Below are 21,112 nucleotides of genomic sequence, written 5' to 3' on the forward strand. Positions count from 1 at the left end.
ACATTGTGCCCACTCCTGGTGGGGACCCGTTCCTTCATGGTCACCACGTTCACCTTCCTTCTGGGCTAGACGCCCCAGCACTTGCCCTCCTCCCCACCTCGTCCGCACGGCTCCCTTTGCTTCACCCCACATGCTTTTCCCCCCCGAGGGCTTTCTTCTGGGTCCTCTAGGACCTCTGGACAGGAGGCCTTTGTTGCCTACCCCTCAACCATTCTGAAGGCCTCCTGACCCACCGTCTTCCTATAGACCAAGGCCCCAACCTTGCCTTTCCTGAGAGGGGAACAGACAACACACAGTGGACCCCAATACCTGCTGCAGATCACGCCCCTGCCCTGCCCACACCCCTGCAGGGTGCACCCCCTATCCTGCCCTGTCTCTGCCCCACCCTTGCCCACACCTCTGCCCCTGCCCCACCCCTGCCCCGCCCAGCTCCTCCCAGCACTCCTGGCCTCGCCCTGTTCATCCTTGCACCTCGGCCTCCTGGTGCCAAGTGTGCTCTGCCGCTGCTCCTCGGGCCTCACTTTCTCATGCCACCTTCTGGGGGAGCCCCACTTGTTCTTCACGTCCATCACCCCAGCACAGTGACCCGAGCTATGGTCCTGTGCCCAGGGCACCTCCTCAGGCAGCAGTGCCTTCAGTGTTGGAGAAGCGCCCTGTACCTGGAGGTCACAGTGGTGGCCACCTACAGCATGGGTCTGTCCCCTGTTCCCTGGCCTCAGGAACTGCACTCCAGGGCAGCCACCGCAGGAGCAGCACCAGTGCTTCTGCTGCAGGCCCCAGCTGCTTCCTGGTGACTCCTCTGAGCCAGCCTTCAAAACATCATGTGCTGCTGGGTGCGGCGGCGGCACACGCCTGGAATCCCAATGGCTCAGGAGGCTGAGGCAGGAGGATGGCGAGTTCAAAGCCAGCCTCGACAAAAAGCCAGGCAAGAAGCAACTCAGTGAGACCCTGTCTCTAAACAAAATACAAAACAGGGCTGGGGATGCGGCTCAGCAGTCGAGTGCCCAAGTTCAATCCCCTACCCCACCCTCAAAAATCATGTTCTGCAAAACACAACCGTTGAGCAGCAGACACACAGGAAAAAGTCAGATTAGGACCCGTCCCCTGCAAGCCCCTGGGCCCTTGGGACCAGGGCATGAATGACAATCAGGAAACTGTAACTGCAGGAGGGCTGTCTGGATTTCCACCGTCATCGCAGCCAGCATCCCAGAGGCACAGACCCACCACTCCCTCCTCGCTCCACAGGCAGATGGTGGATGGCAAGTGCCACCAACAGTCATCGTGTTTTGAACATCGGATCCTAGATGCAGCTGTCCTGATGAACACAAGGGACAAGAGGAAGACCAGTGTCTACTGCTGCTTCCTCTGCCTCCCCCATCCCCAAGGAGCAGAGCACAGGGAAGGCCAGGCGCTTCCTGCAGCCCAATCCCACCCAGCCTGCAGGACCCCAGATGTGTTTTCACCGAGGTCCTTGTCTGGGTCAGACACAAACCTGCCCTGACCACTTCAAACATCAGCACGCCACAGAAGACGGACCAGAAGGGACTCGGCTGTGTTGACGCGACTTGCTCATTCAGTAGTAACGTTCGAGAGATTCGCGGGGCAGACCAGGGTGGGCCCATTTACAGGTGAGGAAACTGAGGCTTCACTGCAGACCCAGCCACTTGCTCGAGGTGCTGTAAGGAAGCTGGGATTGCAAGGCGGACTGTGTGATCCCAGATTTGTGCCCGGGAGCGAAGGAGGGAAGAAAGAGGAGTGGATGGAGGGACTACATCCATATAAAGAGTTTCCCACAGTAAAGAAGACAGGGAGGGTGAACAGGGCCACGGGAAGGGAAAGCCTGAGAGAGAGACAGTCAACGCGCATGATCCCCTCCTAGGGACAGAGTGAGAGTCAGTATTGACACGTACACTGAGGGAGAGGGCAGAGCACACACAGCAGTGAACAAACTTACAAACAGGAACATCCTCAGTCTCTGATCTTTTTCTGCTTCATAAAAGGGGAAAACATAAGCTGTAGAATATTCTGTGACCACGAACTGCATCAGAGACAGAGTTTGGCATTCGAGATTTATTAAAGCTGAATCAAACATCTCATGTGGATTTTAAGGTGTTGGTGGGAAGGGGATGGTGGCTTGGCTGACCCCGGTCATCGATGGCAAGCCTGGGCTCAATCCCTACCTGAAAGGCCTGCAGCGAATGAGGCAGAAATGCGGTCAGAGCCCGGATGCATGCTGCTGTTATAAACTAGCAAAGCACAGTCGGTCTCATTGGTGACACATCTCAGCAACCATCAAAGAGGTGTTCCCGAGTAGCCTGCGTCACCCTCAAGGAGACACCAGTGACTTAAGCCGTGGTGGAACTGAAGGCATGATGCACACCCTGGCAACCACTGTGTGTCCTTCTGACCCCAATCCCCAGGCTTCCTCAAGGGTTTCTAAAGCCCTTTGCCACCTTCATCTCATCACAGATGACAGTGCTGTGACCTGCAGGTGGGCTCCTGTCACACTCAGGTCACAGCAAGGTGGTGGGAGTCTGGGTTATGCTAGTGGAGAGACAGGCCCAGAAAGGCCACTTCCCCAGGACACGCACCAGGTCTCCTCAGAGGCTGGGCCCAGAGCATGTGTGTGTTGGATTTCACAGCTGTGGCAGCGATTGTGAAGGGGTGAGTGTGGCGGGACTCACGGCGGGCGGCTGTGGTCCTGTCTCAGGCGGTAGGCACTGTCCCATAAGGATAAACGGCAAGATCATCCAGAACTTACTACTGAGACAGAACACTCAAGGTATCCTGTTGCTACAAAGAAAATGGAAATTGTATACAAATTGCAAGCCTCGGGGGTCAGAGTGGGATAGCAGGACCTTAGACTAGAGACAAAAAGTGGCCAACTCGGGTAAGAAGAAGGCAGGAAGTTCCAGCGGAAAGGTGTCAAGACGAGTTGAGGAGAGAGAGGAACGGTTCTGCAGGGTGATCACACGTTGCCTTCAAGTAAAATACAAAACACGGCTCAGGAGTGACGAAGACTCTCAACAGGCCACTTGTGTGCACTGGTCACCTGTTTCAGTAAAGTGGCCCTGGGGACTGAAGGCGCCAGGGCTGTCATTAAATGCATTTTGAATCTCTACTTGTCTAAAAATAATGCTTTAGAAAGCTAACCATTAATAGACTCCTGCAGGGTCACTCATGTTTTATCTGAGCTCCGGAACCAAAGCACTAGCTTTTCAGCTTATTCGTGAAACCTTAATTTCAGAATCAGGAAGCATTTTAAGAGCCTAAGGTCTTTAATAATTTTTCTTGAATATTTAATCCCAGTTTTTATCTCTTTCCCCAGAGTTTTCTACAGATAAAGAGTTAACAAATACCTTTCTGGCTGTCGGTCATTCATCAAAAAAACTTCTAAGATTTTCAGAGAATGAGTCTGTCACAGGAGGAAGTTAAAATCTGTGCCAAGCATCTCACTATCCCTTTTCCCCGGCCAAAAATAAATGAATGAATTAAAAAGTTGCTTTTAAGAGAAGTTGTGTGACCAGGAGGTTTTTAGTAAAAATTCCCTGTTCAAGGGAAACTCAACAGTAACTGGTGAGAAGAATCCAGAAACATCCCATACAGATCAGGAAAACTGACTGCAGATCACAGGTGGGATTGCCCTCCTGTGCCTTTTGGCAAAGCATTCACCTTTTAGCCAGCTCTCAGGGACCCATCCTGTGGCTCAACTAATGGGGACTGAGCGTGTCTCTGGCTGAAATGCAGGTGGCAGCAGGTGGCATGGATACCTGCTGTGCTAGGCACCGTGCTGAGTGCTGGGCAGGCTCGTGCACTAGGCAGCTCTGAGGACTTTCACTACCCCTGCGGTGCAGATACGAGAAACGTGGTGCAGAACTCTGGAGGCCGGGTCCTCTCGCAGCTCCTCTGCAGCCAGACGGCAAGTATGCCCAGTCACCCAGGGCCTCGGTACCAGTCCTCTGCATGCATTTAAATCAAAACATGGAACACCCAACAGCAAAGCTAGTCAAGTCTAGATCGGGTTGAGGGCAGAAGTCCTCCTGGGCATGTCAGGGGGTACCTGACTTTCTACATCTGCTGGGTGACCTTGAGAACAAGAGGGAGGTGGGGAGACGGAAGGATGTCTTCTGATTGAAGCAAACCGCACCCCATGGTCCACGCAGGAGCAGGGCCTCTCTCAATGCTGGGCGTGTGGTCAGGACTCCAGGGTCAGTCTTTCCTGTGGAGCCTCCTAAATTAACGGCCGTCGACTTTATCCTAATAGCAGGGCAAGCAGGCCATAGGCTGGATGTACTATCTTCAGAGAGAAGATGAAGACAGAAGAGGAAACAAAGAAAACCGCTTCCTGTTAAGGTCAGATTGCTGCTGCACCAGCAGGAACCTCTGATACCAGCGACTCCACCCAGGCCAGCTGCTGGTGACGTCAGGGACCTTGGGTCTGCAGGCTCATTAGTTACCGTTTAACGGGGTCCAAATTTTAAGACAAGAGTAGATTCCAAAAGTGTGGCCAATACACTTGATAAATAAATAAATAAATAATCCTAAAAAGAAGTGGCTTTTTACTTCAGAGGAAAAGATAGAGCTTAGAGGATCCTTAAGGCAATGGAAAAAACACTGTGCATGCTACCGTAACGGGGAGGGGACACATGTCATCACGCGTCTCTCCAAACCCACAGGGCCTACAGCATCAAGGATGAACCAATGCTAAGTACAGACCTGGGTGATGATCACGCAGGTCCCTTAAGAGTAATAGGGGTACTCTCTGCTGGGAGCACATCATAACCCAGGAGAATAAGCCTATGGGCACCAGGGGACACCTGGGAAAGCTATGCCAACTACTCAGTGCTGCTCTGAACCTAGCAGTGCTCCACAAAACAAAACACGTTCAAAGGAGCTTTTAGCACTCTTAAAAGTCAAGCATTTCAAGGCCCTATTTGGTCTGGAGTTGAGCTCTTGGTTTTCATTGATCAAGAAGATGCCTAAAGACCAGGAGAAATGAAGTTCGTAGTTTTGGTATCAATCTGCACTTTCATGCAGCAGCAGGGCACTTATTACACAAAGGCATGTGAGATGGGCTTGATTTACAGATGTCTGTGGACGTGGATCTGTTGACCCTCAGCGCTCCTCAAAGGCCCTGTGGTCTCTACAGCGTCACATGGAGCCACTGCTGTAGAGCAAGTGGTTCTGGAGTTTCTCACTATGACTTGGTCCTCCACTCCCCCCTGGAGGTTTGAAAGGACTGAGCTACTGGCAGCGACTTTGCATTCACCGGGACACACCCACACACCAGGCCCTGAGGAGCTGTGGGCATCTTGCCGTCTCCTCTGGTCCACGCCAGCAATGTTCCTTCACCTCGCATCCTCCTTTCCCTCCTCCTTGAGTCCTTGTCATGTTAGAGGTTTGCCACAAATGAACACGGCCTAGGATCTAAGGAGACTCTCTGCTAAGAAACTGGGTTGACTTGAATGGTACCTGCATCTCCACATTTTTCTTAAAGTTCCTTACAAATTTTCATGTTTCTACAGCTGTGAATCTTAAGCCTGCTTTGGAATCTTCCAGAGGACTGGTTAAAACACAGATCCTGGGCCCCAGCTCACACTCTCTGGTTCAGTAGGTCTGGGGTAAGCACAGGACCCCAGGTGGTCAGGGGCTGCAGGTCCAGGCGGCACCTGGAGAACCCGGAGCTCCTTACTGAGAAGCTTCATGAGAAGACTTCATGAGAAGCAGGGTTCAGGTTCAGCTCTAAACACCTGGGCTTCGTGTCAAGCTGAATGAGGATTTTATGGAGGATTAAATGTCCTTACGGAAGGTTCACTTTGTTCTCCCCGTCTACAACATGCTTCTAGTCCCAAGTGTAAACAAAACGGGCACAACCACCCAGGTTCATCACACCACGATGCAAATTCTGTCAGGATTATGCCAATTAATAAGCTGAAAACATTCCTTCAGTATGAGATTTTAACACAAACCTGGGAAACCAGAATCATTTTGAGAGAGCGTCAGTATTTACTAAAATATTATTTGAAGATGATAAGTGAATGTTAAAATAAATTATAAAAACTGAGAAACAGATACGACTCCAAACCAAGGAAACTATGAAATCTGAGGGCAGGATGGATCTCCAAGTCCCAGCATGGTTGACATCTTTGATCTCTTGGCTTTCTTGCTTATAACCACACAAGAGTGCAACCTTACAGGCTCTTGTATGAAGAGCACACTAAAGCTCTCCAACACAGTGCGCTAATTCCAACATAATCGACTTATCGTTTGCATCAGGAATATCGAAGCGCCCAGCAAAACATTCCCCAACACTCGGGTGCATGATTCCTGGTTTGATAAGTGGGTGGAATTACTATCAAACAGAAAACTCAGGAACATGGTGAATAAGAACAGGAGAAGAACTATTTCACCAAATGATGAGCTGTACAGAGACTTCCTAAACAACAAGAAAGGGAATGGATTCAGCAACATCGGAATGAATAAAAGTCAGACACGCAATTCTATCGCAAAGAAAATAAATAACGGTTTTCAATGTCCTTTAAGTAAACTGAGCTACTGCCAAATGCATCCAAAGAGCAAATTGGGATTAACTGCAATGCCTTTTTATACCAAGAACAAGAACTAAGAACATTGACGAAGTAGAGGAATGGGACAGAGTGGGGCGTGACACTGGCCAAACTGTATTGTCACATTGTGTGCAAGTGTGCATAGAGAACAAGGAACCCCACCATTGTGCGCCCCTGTAACACACTAATAAGAAACATGGGAAGAGCAGAATGTTGAATCAGCACTCACACCTCCACGGTCTGCACATCATGGCACCCAGTGGGTGTGACCTGTGGGGACTGAGCGTGAATAACACATGGGACTAACAAGTTGAGAGCTGTCACCATACAGGGGTCAGGGTGCCAGGCACCTAGTGGAGAGGGGCCACAACACCCTGTTCCCAAGGCTGACTTCACTGCTGTCTCCTACAACCGGCTGCTTTAACAAGAAAATAGGAGCAGAGGTGAGATGCCAGCCTGCCTGGCCTCCCGGTCATGAGGAAGAAGACAGCGACCAGCTCTGGCCTACTGGTTTCCTCTGGTGGGGACAAGGGCAGGAGAAGACCACAGCACTGAGGAGGTGTAAGGTGGCACGTGGAGACGGCAACTTGCAGGCCAAGGCAATGATACCACGTCTGGGAGACTCGTAAAGTGCCACCTTATTTACCATCAACAGTAAGCAGAGTCCTCTCTTGAGTTCTGTCCATCTACCAGCCCTGTGTTAAAAATGCTGAAGAAGCCAGGGAGGGAAGGAACCTACCTGGACATCATAAAGGACACACAGGACAAACCCAACCCCATACTGAACAGAGAAAACTGACAGCATTTCCTCCAAAGTCAGGAACAAGACAGGGACGTCCACTCTCACCACTTCTATTCAATGTCACTCTTGAAACTCGAGCCAGAGCAATCGGGCAAGAGAAGGGAATTAAAAGGACACAAATAAGAAAAGAAGGCACATCTCTCTGCTGAAGACACCATCCTCTCTTTAGAAGACCTGAAAAACCACCAGAGGACTTCCAGAGCTGGTCAATGAATTCAGCAAAGTAGCGGGTTACAAGATGGACATTCCTAAGTCAATAGCTTTCCTGTGCTCAGAAAGAAACCAGGAAAACCATCCCATTCACAAAAACCTAAAGAAAATATGATAAAATACTTAGAAATGTTACATGCTGTCCATTTTGAAAGCCACAGGCCACATTTGGCTCCTGAGTCCTGAGAATGTGGCCAGTCCAGCCTGAGCAACTGAATTCTTATTCCCTTTCATTTCAATCTCAATTTAAACACTTACTCGAGTCAGTGACTGGGGAATTTCATACATTTTTGAAACAACTTGGGTCTAGGAATACACCTTTTCAACTGCAAATTCCATAAAATCTCAGCCCGGGGTGATTCTGATGCAAATGCAGTGTCTGAATTGAGGTGCCACAGATAGGAAATGCAGACCCAACTTTGAAGACTGGGAAAAGCTTACTTCAAAGGCTTAATGAAAAGAAAGGGTAAAAGATCTTGATAACTTGTATGTTGACTGCAGTTGAAATGATGGTCTCCTCCAGGCACTGGTCAAATAAAACATACGAAAATTAATTGCAGGGGGTTCTTCTCACCATTTCTAGTGACAATGTTCCACAACGTGGATGTGCAAAGGCAGCCGACACTCTGTGTGACTGCACAGGGCTGCTTCGGGGAATTCTCTCACTGACCTCTCAAAACTCTGCAAGGCAGACACTATTACCCCATTTTGCAGATGGAGACCGCAAAGTCCAAAGAGAACAGGGAATGTGCCCAGAGCCACTTAAGTACTAGACCCAGGCTAGTGTCATATTTTCTTTTTTTTTTAATTTTTATTGTTGGTTGTTCAAAACATTACATAGTTCTTGATATATCATATTTCACACTTTGATTCAAGTGGGTTATGAACTCCCATTTTTACCCCGTATACAGATTGCAGAATCACATCAGTTACACATCCATTGATTTACATATTGCCATACTAGTGTCTGTTGTATTCTGCTGCCTTTCCTATCCTCTACTATCCCCCCTCCCCTCCCCTCCCCTCCCCTCTTCTCTCTCTACCCCTAGTGTCATATTTTCAAACAGGGATGTTGATTGTGGTCACATCTCAAAGCATAACCATGCACTTGAGTGAGCACATACCCAGGCTGTGAGTCTGCTGCCCTGAGTCCTGTGTCTCACCAACTCCATCTTTGAAGATGGACCCTGCTGTCATAAATACCAACAGGTTTTAACGACACAAGAGGACCCAAAGGCATGACTGTGGCCTGTCTCTGCAGACAGAGGGTCCCACTAAATTCCATCAGACCACATCGTGCCAACGCGCTCTGACAAACTCCTCTCATTCAAAAACTCTTTTTTTTTCCTTTTTAATTTGTTCCCTCTTTCTCTTCACCAAGACACAAAAGCCAGCCCCGTAAAAGGCTGAATGGGGTGAAAGAAAATGCAACAAAGTTAATAGGGGACGTCGATGGCCCTTCGGAATTTGTGCAAACGCAACCACAGGAGGGCACGTTTCCATCTCTGCACAATCTCGCTTTTGTTCCAGGGCCAAGTCCCCGTCTCGAAACGTGTGGGCAATAAATCAGCAGGCATTATTTTAAATCAACCGGTTTTATAAAATAAGCCAAGAGTTGAAAGAGGCAGGACTAATTACCAACATTCCTCGATGAATTACTGGGCGGCGTGTGCTAAGTCAGTGTACGTCTGCGTCTTGATCCCAAGTTCATCCCGCACTTATTTCCCAGGAGGTAAAAGAACATGTGGCTAATTAAGGCACCAGTCTCCACAGCCAGAAGGACTCAAGGTAAGATTTTGTTCAGGGGGAAAAAAAAGAAAAAAGAAAAGGTTCTTTGCCTGGTACTTATTAATCTAATTTTTACTACTTCACTAGAAAAACGGAGCTAATCTTGTCACCTTTAGGCACTCTGAACTACCATGCAGTGTTCAAAAAAATGTTACATATTTGTCATTCAGCCAATAAGAATGTCTTAAGCCTTTCCCGACCGGCAGGAATGTCTCTGGTTTGTCACTTCTAATTAAGTCTCCACGAAATTTCCAGCCCTAAATTTTAATTATATAAAACCCAGGGCCAACAGGGGAGATTAGAACAAAGTAATGCTAGGTGGCAAGACAGGGGACGGCTGGGTTCCACTCTGGGCCCCTTAACTAGTATCTAAAATGACACAGAATGGGGCGGGGGCTCCAGATACTTTTTTGTGTTCTTAATTTCTGGCTCCCCATGCCTTCTTATATTTCTTTTAGGTGCATAATGTGCCCTGGTCTGGGATACTCACCTGACAGAAGAAATGTCCTGCTCCAAAGGTTTTAGGGGAGCCAGACTTCACTAAGACTCTTAAATAGAGCATGTTAGAGACACGAGCTCAGTTCCATGAAGAAGACCTGAGCGTCATCTCCAACTGAAAAGAAAATGGTAACAAAGCCTCGGCCACTGCCTCTGCCCATGCCTGAACCACTCCACACCTAAACAGCAGGGACAATTTGGTTTAGAATCCTCTAGACCCTTTTCCGGGATATTCTGTATTTTTTTAAATCAGAGATTAAAGCGATTCTTCTCGTAAGACTTTTCTCTGTGTGAGCAGCCTCCTAACTTATCTGCTTTGGATGCTTAGATTTTTTATGCACTTCCTTCTCACATAAATCAACACGCAAAAGCAGACAGCTTTATAAACTGCGTCGGAAAGGCTAGGGAGTCATAGGACACCACATTTGTCTTAAAGTTCAAGCTGATGCTCAAAGGAGTCGATAAAAGCAGACACATACGGGGCCCCGATTGCTGCAGTGCCCCCGAGTGAAGCCACTGCACTGGTCCGTGTATTTTTAGCACAGACCCAGCCACCTACCTGGGTAGGGCCAAGTTCCGTTTAGAATCTGCACATACCCACAATCGCTCTCGTTCAAAACCCAGTCTTTCAAATCTAAGCCCTTTCTTCCACGGCTGGGATTACATAGATGACATGAATGAAGGAGACTCTGACCTTGTCACGGTGACATTCACTTCAAAGCAAGTAGAAGTGAAGTTCCAGTTTTAAGTGTTAAAATACAGCAAAAGCCCCAATCCTGAAGGGTGAAGAGGGGGCAGAGACACTAAAAACACAGTCATAACTTCAGGAGGGAATTCCTATTTTTTAAAATGTTTATTTAGTTGAAGATGAACACACAGCATCTTTATTTATTTTTATGTGGTGCTGAGGATTAAACCCAGTGCCTCACACATACAAGGCAGGCACTGAACTACAGCCTCAGCTCCGGGAATTTCTATTTAAAGAAGCATGTGAGTCTGTGAAATATTTCAGAACATAAAATATTTCAGAATACATAGAAGGTAAAGCGTATGGATCATGATAAGCTGAGCCGTGGAGTTTGTTAGAACGTAAGTGATCCTGACTTGGGACTGTCAGCCTCCATCATAAAAACCTTGACTGTAAATGCTTTTTATTTTATTTATTTATTTATTTATTTTGGTACCAGAGATCAAACTCGGGGGGCACTCGACCACTGAGCCACCTCCCCAGTCCCATTTTGTATTTTATTTAGAGACAGGGTCTCACTGAGTTTTTTAGCGCCTCACTTTTGCTGAGGCTGGCTTGGAACTCGTGATCCTCCTGCCTCACCCTCCTGAGCCGCTGGGATTGCAAGTGTGTGTCACTGTGCCTGGCTTGAAAGTGCTCCTCAACCCACAGTGATGACTATCAACAGACCAAAACTCACCATCGTGGTCAGTGTGGCCAGGCGGGCTCTCCATCCGGGAGAAAGCACAGCCAGGTCTTTCCTCTGGCCTACTGTGGAGACTCCTTTCACCATTCAACAGAGCAGCCCTTTCTAATCCCAAAGGCCTAAACTCATGTATCTTTCCGTTAAGCTCCGGAGACTCCCCGGAAGTTTCTCTCCAGCCTCCTGCTTCTCTAAGGTCTTTGTCACCAGTGGTTATTCAGAATTGTCTAGCATGGTCCTTGCGCTCTGCAGAAGTCCCAGGAGCCAGCTGAGTGTGTGGACAGTGGACAGGGCGGGGTGTGGAGCCCAACATGTGACCTGACCTCTGTACACCCCAGGTCCCCACGTGGAGGCCGGGCTCCTCCCACCTATCCAGTAGGGTGCAGCAGGTCTAAAGACACAGCTGAAGGTAATAAGCATGTGCTCTGTGCCAAGGCTCCTGCCGCTGCAGAGACGGAGGCTCGCCATGGTCTCCCCTGAAGTTCCTCAGGCCATTCCCTCTCAGAGAGGAGCCACGCGGGTGGCCACGGAGCTCCGAAGCCAGCTCACGTCCTGACGTCTCTCCTCTTCCTCTGGTGACGTCTGGTGAGCTGCTGAGTGTCTCTGTGCCAGCTCCCCTATCTGAGATGGTGAGGCCAGCACCTCCGTCCCAGCCAGGGGTACATTAAAGGAGTTATACTGCTGGCCTGTGCCGGGTGTGACTGCAGCGGCAGCCCCTGTCCTGGGAGACCCAGCCCAGGCAGAAGGTGGGGGTCACACTCACAGGACGGATCCCCACCTTCTTCCCATGAGCACCTCCCCCAGGAGCCTTCGCAGACGTGGGTCTCCTCACCGCCTCTGCTCCACGAAGTTTTAACCTCCCCGTCATAAACCATGGCTGACCAGGGTCACGGGCTACTGCAGTACGCATGACCTGTGTGCCCTCCCAGAGCCAGTTCCTCTCCGTGGGGAACTCCCGTCCCTGCTGAGGATGCATGCTCTACGGTATCATAAAGAAATGACGGCTCCCAGGCACCCACATCTCTGCCCACGCTCGGGGTCCCAGACCCTGGTAATCTTGCCATACCACCCTCACCTCCAGGAGCAGGGAATCCCGAGAACTGCACAGGAGACAGAAGATGGTGCAGTCGGTATGGCTTCCTCCAATGGGGGGAGTGACGAGTGGCCAGCATCTGCCTCCTGTCAGGTAGCAGGAGGTCAGCGATGACGACGGTGAAGACCCTCATACCTCAAGGCAAGTGGCTGTGTGGCTAAGGGTCACGGAGCACAGCCGGCCCATCCACAACCTGGTAAAATCCAATGACAGCTTCTGTCCCGCCCCTCAGACACATAAACAATGGCATTGTGGTCACGGTCACGCAGGGAGAAATCGTCCCCATTTACTACAAATATCACCAATGGAAAATGCGGTTGGAGTTGGTATTCCAATGTTTTCAGAAAACCGGGACAATCCGCCGGCTTAGTGAGGTCCACGGCTCTGCTGTAGGCATTTGCTCCTCCTGGCCTGCTCTTTCAAGTGGACACAGCCTGAAAGTTCAAGCCAGAGGACTTCATCCCGCCAGCGTTTCATTACTGGTCATTAAAAGCAGCACAGAAAGGCCAAGCCCAACACTGATCAGTAAGCACTGACCAAGCCTTGCTCTTCTCGGCATGCATTCAGTCTGACTTCACCACCGAGGGACAGCTGTGCCCTGAGATTACTAACCTCGCCCCGGGGGTCCCTAAGCTGTGTGAGATGCAGGGCCAGAGGGGTGCAGAGCAGGCAGGGCGCACTGTGCACCACAACGGCCAAGCTGCTCTCAGGACACCGCGAGGGGCCTGCCCGGCCTGGCGCGCTGAAGGTGCTTCGGCAGGGTTATTCCTCTGCTGTTTGCACCTTTAAAAGTTAACAAGTACCACCTGCAACTACTAAAAAGAAAAACAGTGACTTAAAGAAAAAAGGAAATTACTTTGTATGTGACCTTGAACAAGCCAAAGACTCTGCAGGGAAACAGGGTCTCTGGAAAGAGGAAGAGCGGTGTGTGGAACCCGGAAACTGAGTCCCTTTTTCTGAGGACACAGCCTTGTGGACACTGCACTGGATTCAGAAACAAAGGACACCAGAGGTCACAGACACCCCCTGAGGCGGAGGTTGACAGATCCATTGCAACGACTGGGCCCAGAAGGGAATACGGTACCAGAAGAAGTCTCAGATCTGGACAGCGCCTCCTCCATGGGTCCCCTGACTCGGGGACCAAGGCAGGCTGATCTGAGACACGCCCCATCTGTTCCTGCTTCCTGCAGTCAGAGAGGCTGCCCGGCTCCTGTATCCCAGGCTAAATAAATCTTCAGCAAAGTCCACCCGTGGGGGTGGGAGGGCCTCCTTCCACCAGCCCTGAACCCCTCAGCCCACATAATTCCATATGCCCTCTCCCTTGTTTCTACCTACAAACTGAGTCACACCTGGAAAACTCTATTCCAGGCGAATTTCATAATTCATGGAGAAAGAGCAGCAATATAGTAATCGACTTTTCCCCTCCCTGAGAGACCTCAAGGACATACAGCATTTGTACAACAAGGTGATAGCAAGTGGGACTTCCATTCCAACTCACTAAACTCTGTTCAGAGGGTTGCAGTGTTAAGGACACAGCCACCAATCAGATGCCCACACGGATTGAGTTAACCTGGCACAGAGTCCTGGCAAAAAGCACTCCTGCCCTCGACAAGCAGAAACAGAGACAGGTGCCCAATTCCTGAGATGACTCAGAACAGAGTGAAAATGTACCAATAACGTACTTTACTTACAATAAAACACTCTGAAGTAACAAAAGTATATATTTATATTTTTTTTAATTTATATAACCTTTCTCTGAAGGAGAACAGAAAAAAAAAAAAAACAATGTACAACCTACTCCACAGAGAATATTAGGATTGAATTCTTGAATTCAAAAGCAGAAAGAAAGATGGAAAGAGGAAGAAAAGGAATGACGGAGGAGGAGAAGGGAAGAAGGAGAGAAAGTGGGAGGGAGCCCAGTTTTCCCTGTGAATTTCTGAATAGAGAAATGTCTGCACACTATCGCTCCTGTGTTTGAGCTCCCACCTGCCCGGCTGCGTGTTGGGGAAAGAAACCTCGATGACCTGTCATCCCTAGATCAGGCGACCAGGACTTCCACGGTCCATCCAAGGCGGGGAGCTGCCACAGACAGGAGCAAACCCCGAGATGAACGCTCCCTGGGGGTCGGGACCAGGAGGCATCCTTAGCTGCGAGGCCTGATATGTCCCAAAATCCGTCCTTGGTTATCCTGTTGTTGTTTGAAAGAAATTTCAATCCTCAAGTTTGTACCAGTGCCGTGCCCACAAAGCCCTTAAGAAACCATGTCTCGGGGCTAGAGCTGTAGCTCAGCGGCAGAGCGCTTGCCCAGCATGTGAGGCACTGGGTTCGATCCTCAGTATCACATAAAAATAAACAAATAAAATAAAGGCATTCTGTCCATCAACAACTTAAAAAAAAAAAACAGTCTCTTAATGGTCCCTAATAATGTTTTGTGTTAATCCACAATTTGACATATGGGAACGCTCACTACTGTGAAAAACGCATTCCGCATTCCATGTATGGTAAAGATGCACACTTAAATCAGTTACCAGTTGGGTACGCCAACTGGTTCTTAAGAAAGCCAGAGAACATCTCCACTAACCAAATACATAGCCACAAGACTCATCATTCCACGTCACCCGACATAAAAGCCATTAGGAGGAATTAATCCACAAGCAAACGGGTCGATACAGAGGCCAGATGCCGACCCTGCAAAGCTTCACAGAGATGAAACCTGATCAGGTGCGGAGAAATGAGTGATGTGAATTTCCAACCTCCAGTGGGAATTCCTGCGAGTCACCAGACAATTTTTCAACACAATTCAAAGAGCTTCCTAATTTAAGTAAAACTCTGCTGAAGAAAGGCACTAACCTGAAAACCCTAACTTGGCTCTTAAAAACTCCGACCTCATCCCACCAACTGCAGAACGCCGGTAACTGCAGGCATCTGGGACAAGTGCACTACAACCTCTCTCCCCCCAGGTTCAAAATCAGAGAGATGGGACCAGACACTGCAGTGTGTAGAGCACATCCATTTGCTCATATGGAGCTCACTGTTAGCAGTTTAAACCTTTAGACGTGAACGAACAGTTTGCTCAGACTTTACCCTGAGGATATGTTACTCGGTGGTACCTATGTCGCATACTCACAGAGAATGGCCCAAGATTCAGCACATTACGGTTTTGCTTTCAGTCGTTGGCTTCACAAAATTGTGCTGACTTAACTATAAAAGGGAAGACAAAAGCCCAGATTTCCCACATGTGTATTTCTATAATAAATATCTCGGTATTTTCACACACACAGAGCTATTGAAGATAAATAAACTACTTCTACAAAGCACTGAGACTTTAGCATCTGAAGCAATCACGTACAGGGAAATTCTACATGGAAACGCTACTTGCCTTTCGTAGGACATCACCTTACATGGATGCAATCACATCTTTCTATTCTGCCCTTCACTTAACGGCATTGAAACTCATCTAAACAGCTAAACAAGCCACCCAGCTGGTAAAACCAACGACTTTCTGTTTTCATTTATATGACACACTTCACCAGTTCACATATCAAAGTCTTAAAAACACAAAAATTAAGTAGAAATAAAATCTAGTCAGCATGAATACAAATTCATCAATTGCTCATTTTTTGGTCATACTGTGTGACTCAGTTTTCACCGTTTCTTTGTGTTTGTGACATTCCTGAATAGGGGCCCGCAGCCCAACCCAGGACGGCCAGGACACAGCATCGTGAAGGAAAAATGGGCAGATTATTTACATTTATTTAATGCAGAACAGTTTTCCAAAATCACATCTTAAACACTTAAAAATGTCCCCTTTTTAAATGATACGGAAATGGTGTTTCCATACACTTGTATTTAGGCAAATTTCTTCTGTATCACAAACAGAGGTCCTGATAGGAAAACGGACTTCAATGTGATATATTTTAATACAGCATCAAACAGAACCTTCAAATTGTCTATAAACCACAATGAGCTCAAATCCACTTCATCTCCTCTCCTATTTGCTCTTCAAATTAAAAAAAAATTAGATCATAATGAATAAAATGGACATATTTCTCCATATCTCGTTGTTATTTAATTCTTGTTAGTTTAAATACCCCAAGATCTGCATAGAACAACTGTGACTCTTGCAAACATGAAACCACATAAATCTTATGTCTATAAAAACTTAAAGAGTGTCAGTTTTCATCCAAGCAGAACTTAAAATTCATGGTATAATCGATTCCAGAGCAAAATCCTCATTTTTTTACTTGACAAGAAAAGTGAAATATCCCTTGTGGAGACAATATCCAGAATGTCAATCACATCTCAGCAAAATTCTTAAAATTCCATGGGAAGCAGTTTGGATCCTTTGGGCCCTAAGAAAGTTTCAGTTGACTTCTCTATCAAGAAATTCACAAAAAAAATAAAATAAAATAAAAAATAAATTCCACTACTGTCACAGCATTTTAAAAGACTCTGCAAATAAAAAATAAACAGACTTTAAAGTTGGTGTTGAAGAATCCTTTTGGTCCCTCCTGGGAAGGATCACCTGTGGCTTCCTGATTACACCACATCATCGCTCTGTTTGCTTTAAGAGTAAACTTTAAACACAGAGATTGCTGCTTCTGCTTCCACGAATGAACCCAAAGACCAACAGTGAATCACCGGTGCGTAAAGTTCACATTGTTTGTTGAACAGTAACACTTGGGACTCTTCAGAAAGAATCAATTAGGTGAATGGGGGGGCGGCGGGTAAAAATTAGAAAGTAAGGAAGTTCCGCTGCCGGTTTTCTTTTTAACTTAGCCTGAACCCATCATCCTAAAAAATTGAAATGTTTATCATGAAGGGAGGGGTGTCTCCCCACGGGAGGTGGAAGACACATGGGAGATGCAAACTATTCTTAGACTTGTTACAACTTTCCTGAGTAATTAGGAAGCTCTATGTCCCCGACAGAATGAGGCTAACGAGCTCCTGCCGTCTCTACTCTAGCAAGAAATCAAAGAGACCCAAAGCAGAGGACTCAGTTCAGTAAAAGGATTACACAGCCTGGCTATTATGGAGCCGAAAGCTCGCCCACCACTTTGGACCCGCAGACCCTTCCTAAGAGTTTCGACAGCCAACGAACGTGACTAAATGAAAAAGAAAACTGCAGTATGCCGTAGAACGTCCGTATCTAAGAAGAAGGAGCAAGTTATTAGATGATGCCCGGTTCAGATGACGTTTAGGATTTGAAACTTTCCCCAGAGAAAGACGGGGAGGAGGTTCTTCTAAGAAACACCTGCTCCTACCTGGGACTCCTGCTGCAATGCTGTCTATGGAGGGTCCCTGTCAGGGTCACCCTTCTTTTGAAAGACAAAGGCATGTCGGAACCCACAGAGGTGACACTTACAAGTACCACTTTGATGATCGGATAAAATCTGAGAAATAAAAAATCCAGAAAGCGGCAAAAGGAGGAGGCCTGGGTCCCTCCGCAAGCGTGACGCGCACGTACCTTGAGGACTTCCATGGGCACCTGGGTGGCAGAGGGAAGGGCCGTGGGCGCGCTGACGTTGATGGCTGGTGTCTGGCTCGCGGGCACTCTCTGCTGCAGGAACTGGGCCGCCTGCAGCTTTTGCTGCTGCTCTCTGCGCTCCTGCTCCTGCATCTGTTCACGCATGAGCTGCTGGCGTAGCAAGATGCGTGATGTCATACTGGACGAGCTTATTGGAGGCTTGGAGGCCCCGGGATGCTCCGCAGAACTGCTGTGGGGAGACCAAAAGGCACACGGCACTTAGTTTCCTAATGAGACCCCTTGTTTGCATTTTGGGGTGTCCTAAATGGCACCACATTACAAAATGAGTCTGCGCGAATATAATCAAGCCCTACGACGACAACGACGGTACTCCACATAATTGAAAATCAAGAGGTGACAGGATTTGAGTCATCAGTAGTCGAATTAAAATAAGTCGGCTTGATTGCATCTAGGCATTTCTATGGAGCTGATTAATTTTTTTTTTGACATTTTATACCGCACACCCTTCATTCCACCAAATATAGTGCCGCCATATGCATTTCCAAGGAGCCATGCATCTTGATGGCACCCCAGACCCCAGATTCAGACACAAATTGCTTGCTTTGCTTTTTTAAATAATAGAATCTAGCCAACTACTCAGAGATGCCTTCAAAATACCTTGAGGATGTCTAACATGCTTACTAAGAAGGAACTATTCAAGGAAAGACGAGCTTTATCGTGGGGAAACAGCTCTCTGATAGTTAATGAAAGAAGCAGGTGGACGAGAACATCACCCCTGAGCTCGACCCCAAGAGGGCACGGGAGGAGGAGCCGCGCCCCGTTCTTGTCACAGCTTCCTCGGGGCCCCTTTTCTTCTGCTCTTTCTTGGTGTGTCCACTGCTTTCTGTGCTCTGTGTGTCCTGCTACTAATGGTCCGGGGCTCCCTGAGTCGAAATTATTGAACATGTTAAACTCTCGCCCTAAGAATTAAAGACCCCACCCCAAGTTTCCCACTTTGGGTCTGTAGCTGCCTTGTCTTGATAGCTCTGTGACACTGGCGAGTGGTCACGCCTGTCTCTGCCTTAGTCACTGCCCCTGGAGTAGAGGGTGCATCGGAGCGGAGGGCGCTGGCCGTCCTGCAGGGGCTGTACTTGGCCTGCTCACGTCCCCTTCATCGATCATACTCCAGGCCCTGCCTCCTGGGGACTCTGAGGGATTAAATAAAACAACACACACAGATCCCTTGGTACAATGGGTTCCTTGGAGCACTGCCTCCCTGAACGTCTACTGTTGCTGTTACCCCATGTGGGAAATCTAACTATGTATTCCAACACCTCTGTTTAGGGCATTCATTTAAAACTTGGGAAATGATGGAGTGACTATTCACCTCAGGTCAGCTCGTCTGGGGACGTGTCAGTGCTTGCTCTTCCCTGCCTGGGTACAAACCCCAGCACTGCCTTTGCCTTCTCACCAAGGGCCGGCTGAGGCCTCGATGTCACTGACCCCCTGGGAAGTCGCAAAGGCAGAAGTTTCAGACTCCGCAGGAGGCAGAACGTGCTGCAGGGTGAGCAGGTGTCCCGAAAAATGTCACGGTAGACGTGCTACCCCCAGTTTGCCAATTTACACCACAGGACAAGCGGGCCAGCCGATGGTGATGGGGTCCTGCCGAGCTACCTCCTGCGGCGTTCCCAGATAGTGCAGGGACATTTGCTGATGGGACTGAATCTAGGCGATGAGATATGGTTAGAAACACAGGTGGAAACAGCCCTTGAGGTAAGAGCCAAAGTTTTAAATGTTCACCACAAGAAAAAGTGTGCGGATATTGTTCTGGGGGCCATTGCTGGTGAATACTACAAACCTTCAAGGAGAGGACCAAAGGTCATCAAGAAGCTCCACCATTGCTCCTTCAATTAGAGTCAGGGAGCTCGTCGCCAGACAGTTTTCCTTAAGTAAATGGGAAGCTGACACTATAGAGCTCTTTACAAACGCACACTCTGCCAAATTGCCTAGATGTGCCCTGGAATCCAAGGATGAGTAAACCCTAACACATGAAGTAAAAAAAAACACGGCTTATTTTTAAAAAACTGCCCAACTACAGAGCAAAGTAGGAAATACATGTGATAAAGAGTAAATTAGAAAGCAGGACTCAGGCGTGCATGGGCACCCTGATCTAGAGGAACCATGATGTGTGCTTGAGTGTGTACACACACACACACACACACAGTGACCGCCAGGAATGTGACGGACAGTCATGGTGACCAGGCTGAGAAGGGAACTGCAGGTCAATTTATTTTTCTTTCATTTTTATCCTCTAAACTATTAAGCCATAATATTTTGTTCAGTAGCAAAATATATGTCAGTAGACACTTATTTAAGAATGTGAAGACCAAAGTCATCATTTGGAGGAAGAAAGGACCTTGGATCCATCACAGAGGGGACAAGGGGATTGTGGCCAATACACTGTTTTCCTGGAAGTCTATAGCATCCCAAAGATTTATACCCTCTTTCCTTCCCTGCCTTTCCTAAGCCACAAGTATGTTTATTACTTTAATATCATGCACCCATCTGCATCATAAGAATGCTCCTGGGCTGTTCTACTCACTTAAAATAACCCAGTCACTGGCTGAGGCCCTACCAAAAGAGCATCAGAAGAAAATGTATTTTCCCTCCATTGAGTATGTACATGTTCAAAGCTCAATGTACTCTCCTAAGCTGAGAAAAGAAGGGAGAGGTATTTAAAAATTAAAAAAAAATAAAAAAGTAGTCTTACTATTCAAAGCCTGTCAGGTCCCAACATTCCCAGGGAGGCTGATCCTTTTGATAGAAACAGGAGCAAACCTTTGTGTAGTAGCAAATGCAGCTGTGGAATAATCGCACTAATTAGCTGCCCAGGACAAGTCATTGGCTGTGATACGGGGAGGAAAATCCTTTCAATTAACAGTAGAGCATTCCGGAGACAAATTAAAATTGCTAGTTACAAACCATATTAAGCCTGCATACTTGAAAGTCAACAATGTTACTTAAATCCCGTTCTCAAATATTCTCCTCAGAGGAAAGATGAACATCTATGCAAGAGCCCGTACAAATATATGGAAACTCCATGAAAGAAAATAAAGCAAGTATATTTTGTAGCTCAGCTAATTGACAGTGTTGACAAATTTTTCAGGATTTAAAAAAAAAGTGCCAAGGAAGCATTAGTCAGTTCACTGCACACACACACACACACACACACCCTGCAAGGTGGTTGCTCTCCATCTT

The 21,112-nt window shown here is 47.8% G+C and overlaps 1 protein-coding gene across 1 annotated transcript in view; it reads right to left on the reverse strand.

Moving 5' to 3' along the window:
* Mitf (melanocyte inducing transcription factor) overlaps positions 1-21,112 on the reverse strand; it is a 247,749-nt gene that overhangs the window by 121,518 nt on the left and 105,119 nt on the right. Inside the window, exon 2 of the mRNA XM_046425473.2 lies at positions 17,855-18,104. Coding sequence (XP_046281429.1) covers positions 17,855-18,104 — 250 coding nt within the window. The remainder of the gene's footprint in view (positions 1-17,854; positions 18,105-21,112) is intronic.

Source organism: Marmota monax, unplaced genomic scaffold (assembly GCF_021218885.2).
Source record: "Marmota monax isolate L192 unplaced genomic scaffold, Marmota_monax_Labrador192_F-V1.1 WCK01_AAM20220418_F8-fsc00028, whole genome shotgun sequence".
Lineage (NCBI taxonomy): Eukaryota > Metazoa > Chordata > Mammalia > Rodentia > Sciuridae > Marmota > Marmota monax.